The sequence below is a fragment of the Mastomys coucha genome, unplaced genomic scaffold (assembly GCF_008632895.1).
Source record: "Mastomys coucha isolate ucsf_1 unplaced genomic scaffold, UCSF_Mcou_1 pScaffold15, whole genome shotgun sequence".
In the NCBI taxonomy this organism is placed as follows: Eukaryota; Metazoa; Chordata; class Mammalia; order Rodentia; family Muridae; genus Mastomys; species Mastomys coucha.
In genome coordinates this window covers 80,403,914-80,410,890 of record NW_022196897.1, presented here as the reverse complement: position 1 = coordinate 80,410,890, position 6,977 = coordinate 80,403,914, and the positions used below count along the sequence as shown (strand labels likewise).

The following is a 6,977-nucleotide window of genomic DNA, read 5'->3' as shown; positions in this document are numbered from 1 at the left end:
AACTGATTTCCAGAGTGGTTGTACCAGTTTGCAATCCCACCAGCAATAAAGTAATGTTCCTCTTTCTCACCAACCTCTCCAACATCTGCTGTCCCCTGAGTTTTTTATCCTAGCCATTCTGACTGGTGTGAGGTAGAATCTCAGTGTTTTGGGGTTTTTATTTTATTTTATTTTTATTTTTTTGGAAGGGAAACTGGGAAAGGAGATATCATATGACATATAAATAAAGAAAATATCTAATAAAGAAAAGAAAAAGGATTTTCAAAAAGAAATACTAAGTGTGTCCATATCCACATGACGAGAGTAGTATGAAACAATAACCTTTAAAACTGTCTTCTTAGGCATTTTGCAGGTAAACAGCATGGATGGTTTCACATTTCAGCCGGTGCTGAAAGAAAGTAAGAGTTCTAGACACAGCCTGTGTCCAGGTTAAGCTTCTCACTGCTGTCATAAGTACCATGACTTAAAGCAGCTGAGGGAGAGAGGGCTTTTGTCATATTGCAGCTCAGAGTCCGTCCTGCAGGAAGACAAGGCAGAAACCGAGAGGCAGGAACTGAAGCAGAGGCCATAGAGAAGCTCTGCTTACTGGCTTAATCTCCATGGCTTGCTCAGCTTGCCTTCTCAGGGAGGCACTGTCCACAGTGAGCTAGCAGGTACCTCCCACAATTATTAACCAAGAAAATACCTCTACATGATGGCCTACAAGCTAATCTGATAGAGGCGTTTTCTTAATCAAGGTCCCCTCTTCCCAGATATCCCTAGCTTGTATCTAGTTTACAGAAAAGCAGCGCTGCCTCCCATGTGCAGTCTTGAAAAATTGAAATATCTTAAGAAAGTACTCTGTGGTCTCCCTTTGGCCAAAAGCCACATTCTGTAAGCCCTATGTTTTGCTGGATGAAACTTATCAAAGACTCTTTCCTGTTTCAGACTGGGTGGGGAAATCCTTTGTGAGCCATAGGAAGAGAAAGAAAAAGAATCCCAAATCAGATAAGGAGCATTTGGAGCCAACTCTGGCAGCTCAGTCATGCTAGGCAGCTCTTCATTTACGATGCTCTGGAGTGCCCAGTGCCAACTCTCCAGCTGTTTTCCCAACAGTGGGACACCTAATTTTATGTGGTTTGCCATTCAGCTGGGTGAGCTCTGGACATTAATTATGTGATCAACTGGTAAGGTAAACCATAGAGTTAAGTCCTGAGTTGTCTGCAGGACAGAGTAAGACAGGTTCAGCAGATCCTCATCATGATTGCTCTACTCCACAGCCACTGGGGTGTGCTGTGTGCTGGGCCCACAACAGGACATTAGGAATAGCATAGCAAGACAGAGGCTTGAAATTAGATCTCTGTCAGCCTACATGGTCTAGGCAACAACCATCCACTTTTGCTTTAGTATCCTGAAGCACAGACAGGCTCTGGTGAGCCTAGATCCCTTCCTCAGAGTACTAACAGTGATCCTGAAGAGCTGTAGAAGGCAGCAGATGGCTTAGAGCACCTAAGATGAACTTACTGGAAATCACAGCCTTGGGGTTTGGAGTCACATGGTTGTCAAGGGAGAATCCCAGCTTGACCTCGGGCTCTCCTATGTTCCACAATAGAAGCTGGGACAGAGGGCAGAAGTGCCAGCAAAGCAGAGGATGGCACCACTAACTGTCTACAGAGTTGTTTTCAGCTGTGGCCATCAGCCAGGCTTCTCAGTCTAGCCGTCCGCCTCCCCCAAACCCCCAGAAACGTGCATTTCTATGGCTAGAGATCAGGGTGTCTGTATGTGAGCTCCTGACACTGGCCTTATTTACATGTTTTTAAATCTCTGAACAACCTGGAATTGCCACTGAAGGAAGAATGGCAGCCATAGGCAGCCAAGCCAGGGTTCTCGGGCTAACCAGGGAGTGTGCATTTTGCTCTTTGTTTTTGTGCCCTACTCATTTCTTTTCTTTTCTTTTCTTTCTTTCTTTTTTTTTTTTTTTTTTTTTTTTTTTTTTTTTTGCCCTATTCATTTCTAAAAGGAAAGGAATAAAGGAATAAGATGTGACATTTATGAAGCAAATGATGTAAAGCACAGCAATTAATTCAAAGTAAATAACAAAGATTAGGTAGCAAACAATTTAGAAAAAGGAAACATAATTGTTACGTTTCTTAATATAATTGTTAAGAAACTTGAAATAATCATTTCTGAGTCTCCTCATGGTCTAAGCATGGGGTGGAACTTGAAGGTTATGAGCTTTATGGGAAAATGTAAGAGGAAAATTTTACTAGCATATTCCACTAAGATCCGTAATAGGAGATCTTAATAATTAAACAACATAAGTAATGCCTTCATACCTATTTTAAAGGAATTAAACTAGCATGTAGCTGTTTTTATACTATCACTGAAAGTGAAAACTTCCTATAGAGTAGTTTCCTACTAACCTTTGCTCCGTTCACACAGTTAAACAAGCTGTGGGGACTGGACACACAACTGTTTGATGGTGACTGAATAAAGGGAAGGACTTACATATGCAATAAATAGCAAAATGACGTCACCCTTGCCATCTATGGTTTGTATGTTGAGCAGATGATCTTTCAAATAATGTGTCACAGCTGTCCCCACACTCGTGACACCATCCATAGCTGCCTGCCTTCTGGCTTCTGCCATTGCTCTTTGACAGGCTTTTGGCAAAGACTAAATGGCAGAGATAGTGTTCTGTTTTGAGGTTTGAAGATGCTAAGTGGTATTCTATGAAGGAGGGTCTATAGTCATGCCTCTAAGCAGAGCCAAAATATACCTAAAAACAAGGTTTGAGTCACTCTATACTTGAGTAAATGCTGTGAAAGTGTTGACCATACAACCCCTTGAATTGCAGGCACAGTGGTTGAAGAGAGCAATGGTTCTGATGAGGTGGAGAAGTCAGATGAAACAAAGATGTCCGAAGAGATACTGGCTTTGGTGGATGAGTTTCAGCAGGCCTGGCCTCTGGAAGGCTTTGGGGGAACATTAGAAATGAAGGGGCGACGTCTGGACCTGCAGGGAATACGGGTACTAAAGAGAGGACCCCAGGATGGAGTAGCCAAGAGCTCTTGCTATGGAGACTGCAGAAGTGAAGATGATGAAGCAACAGAGTGGGTAAGAATTTGCCTGCTCAGTGCTGAGAAGGCCCAGGTGGCCAAACCCCAAAGCCCACATTGTAAAGCCAGCATAATGCCATGTACTTGTAATGCCAGCACTGGGGAGGCAAAGACAGAAACCTGTGGCTTTCTGGCCAGCCACACCAGCCTTGTCAGGAACTCCAACTCAACGAGGGGGGTGGGGGGAAGATGACAGCTCCTAAAGACTCCTGGAAATTGTCCTCTGGCCTCCACACCCATGCGTACCAGTATGTACATAAGCACACTTGAATAACACATGCACACACATGTATCCACATATACACAAAGAGTTCACCAGCTCAATCCTCATGAAATTGTAGCCAGGTTTTGTACACTTGTACTGTATAAGTATGGTTCACAATGTAATTTTCTAGGAAACATGTTACATAAACATTATTGACTCTTCTGGGATGAGAGTAAACGGACGGTGTAAATCTCCCTCAAAGCCACAGACTAGTGATGGATGACGTGTGTTTCATATCTTCTGTGTACTCAGCAAGACTAAGTCACCTTGTTCATTTCAGTACCAACTTTTCATTTAGATTTTTAAAAATTAAACTTAGCTAGATGCAGTATGTACCTGTAGTCTCAGCACTCAGGAAGCTGAAGCAAGAGGATGAGCCCAAGAATCCAGACGTAGCCTGGGCGACATGGCAAGACTGGTCAATAAGAATAGTAATAACAACAATAATAATAATTTGAAGGGGAAAACTGGGCTGGGTTTTGGAAGATATTTTTCCTTTTCAAACTGTTTTCTTAAATTAGAGACTAAGACTCAGTGTAAAAAGCACTCACTGTTCTAGGGCACTCGTGAGCCCTTACCCTCATCTCATGTGCTAGCCAGCCACAGCAACACAAATGTCTAGTCCTAGCCTTCCCACAGGGACAAGGAGACAGAGATAGGAGCATCTCCAGAAGCTCTCTGGGCGGCTAGCCTGGATGACAACAATGAAGACACCCTGCCTCAAACAAGGTGGCAAAGCGAGTACCAGAGCTGGAAGGTTGTTTTCTGACCTCTACACAGCTATGTCCTGCATGAGCTGCACTACCTACCCCACACACAGACACATGAATACACACAATATATTCACATCTCTCACACACAGATTTTTAATTGATTTATAATAAGTCACCCAATCCTGTGTGGTTGCACATACAGTAGTGAGTGTAAGACCATCCCCTGGAGCATGTTCAACCCATCTGGTGCCGAACCCATAACAGAAACTGACTCTTTCTCCCCCAGAGGTCATCTGCAGTGAGGCCTCATGAGCCCTGCCTGCATGAAGGTAGCCATAGCTGCTCTGGGTTTATGAGCACAGTAGACCTGCCATTTCCAGAAGACAGTTTTACTCCAGCTTGCCCTGCCTCTGGCTCCAGACCTTCTGCCCTCTCTCTCTCCATTGTCCCTGAGCCTTTCGAGAAGAGGATATGATACAGATGTCCCGTTTCTGGGTGGACAATCAGTATCTGGGCAAGTTCTGAGTTTCTGAGTTACCCACCATTCACTACATAAAGAAACGTCTCTGCTGGGGTCTGAGAACTGCACTAACAGTGGGTACAGAGATACAGATTTCAGAGGCAGAGATAGGATAAGGTGTCCATTTAGCAGAGTAATAGTAATAGATCCACCCCACCCAACCCCCAGGAACCATGGATTCTTGGCCAGATTTCCAGTACTAGGCATTCCTTCCCTCCTGGAGCAGACCTTAAATCCAGTCAGGTGACAGTTGCTGATCCCAATACACCAGGCCAGTACTGCACCCATGAGTACATCTTGCCATACAGGATGTTCTTATTCACAGCTAGATAAAACTATCAATGACTTTTTTCCTTTAATAACTCGCTTAACACCTTCTTGTGTTGTTGAAGATAGCCAGTGGGAAGAAAGCTTCCTGGTCAGTAGCAACTTGATTTTTCCATGTCCTCTAACCAAAGTCTGTGTTGTCTCCAGGACAGGCTCTTATTATTGAGTTCTGCTGGGCTAGGTTATCCTTAAAACCACTGGAATCTATAGTGAGCAACAAATTAAGATTCATTGGTCTCATTTGTTTCTAACATGTTTTTGATTCCCAGATCACATTCCAGGTCAAACGTGTAAAGAAACCCAAAGGAGATCATAAAAAGCCTCCTGGGAAAAAAGTAGAGGCAAATCAAGCAGAAAATGGACAACGTTATCAAGCAAACTTAGAGATCACTGGCCCAAAGGTGGCATCTCCTGGGCCCCAAGGTAAGTGAGGATGTCTGACATCTCATTTCTTACTCCTGGTCACTGTCTCGTTTCTCATAGGAGATGTGTTTTATGACTTAGAGCAGTTCCGATGTGAGGTTAGAGGACCTTATCAGTCACTAGTATAAGAAAATTTCCATTAACTATTTAGGTTGAAGGCCACTGCCATACACCCAGCTGAGTTTCTTCCCCAGAAGTTAAAAAGTAGCAATAGAATTCCTTTTTTAAAAACATTATATCTCTTTTAAAGTAATATTTTTACTATCTTAGAGTAATAATTCAATTCATTAAAATCTGTCTTATTTAACTAAGTTAAGTAAATAAAATATTGTCTAATGCAGAGGGCAATGGTAGGATATATAGAGTAGAATCAGCTCATCCTAACTCAGGACACACCTTCATCAGTCCTACATGTCCTAGGAGGGTGCCTTGCCATGACAGAGGTTAAAAACTTGGATTGGTTGTGCTGCTTAAGACTTGTGTTGAGTTACAGAAGGCAAACACCTCCTTCTAGAAAGGACAGCCAGATGTAAAGCATGGAAGTGACCGTTCTGAGGGGTTAAATGTCACCGTAAGAAGACATCACAGAAGGTCAATAGTGTTTATAGCATCTCATGTTAAGGACGTTCCAAGGTAGAGAAATACAAAAGATAATTGTGACACTAGGGAGGCAAAACTAAAGTCTGAGCAATGTGATTTTGCAGAATACTTTTATATATTTTCCATGCCCGGGGGGGTGGTATCAATATCATTTAAAGACCATAAAAAATGTGGTAGTAAGATAAAATATATGCAGCTACTTTATCAGACAAACCCACAGCACTCCTAGTGTAACAGAAGGTCCAGTCAGCAGCAGCCAGAAAGAGCAGACATAAATAGTTAAGGTTTTTGCTTACCAAATTGTTGTAACAGTGAAGATCAGCAGAGCAGGCGTGAGGTTAGTGTGACAGATGGGTCAGAGAAATTTAGAACAGTGATAATACGTCTGTTAATGCACTTGAGAAAAGTGGTCTCATATATACCAAAAATATGTCACAGAGTTCCTTATCCTAGTAACTGATAAGCAACCTATACACTGCACTTTCCTAGTTAACTACAGCAAGTGTGTGGCACATGCTGTGCAGCAAAGAAACACAGTACAGAAAGTCAGGAAAGACAGTGTATCAGTGGTGAGGATGTTCCCATCCCAACAGTGAACACACTGTGTCTTAGTGTCTTATCAACTGTATTTTTCTCACATTTCAATATCTCTGATACATGAGATACATGTCACAGATGATGTATGTAAGAGTTGGCAAGGTTTTTTCCTGTCATAAATTATCTGAAGTTGTCTATCCTGTGGAGTTGATGGCCTCTTGGATCAGCTATACTGGCCTAGCAAGCAAGCACATGAAACAGTAGAAGCAGGTCACAACAGCAGTGCACATGCTCTATGGATGCTAAGAGAACTGTAGGTCATTTGTGTTTTCTTTGTGGCCTTTCCATTTTACAGATATTTTCTAATGATCCTACAGTACTTTAAAGAAACTAAAAGCTTCTCACAAAGGGATAACTAAAGCCTACATGGCTGAGATTATATGAGGACATCTGGGCGGGTGTGTTTGCTTGCTTGCTTGCTTGTGGCACTGGGG

The 6,977-nt window shown here is 42.6% G+C and overlaps 1 protein-coding gene across 4 annotated transcripts in view; it reads left to right on the top strand.

Moving 5' to 3' along the window:
• Ttc17 (tetratricopeptide repeat domain 17) overlaps positions 1 to 6,977 on the top strand; it is a 114,321-nt gene that overhangs the window by 77,157 nt on the left and 30,187 nt on the right. For all 4 annotated transcript variants that reach the window (XM_031371120.1, XM_031371119.1, XM_031371122.1 and 1 more), the window contains 2 exons: positions 2,837 to 3,096; positions 5,193 to 5,346. In XM_031371120.1, the coding sequence (XP_031226980.1) occupies positions 2,837 to 3,096; positions 5,193 to 5,346 (414 nt within the window). The remainder of the gene's footprint in view (positions 1 to 2,836; positions 3,097 to 5,192; positions 5,347 to 6,977) is intronic.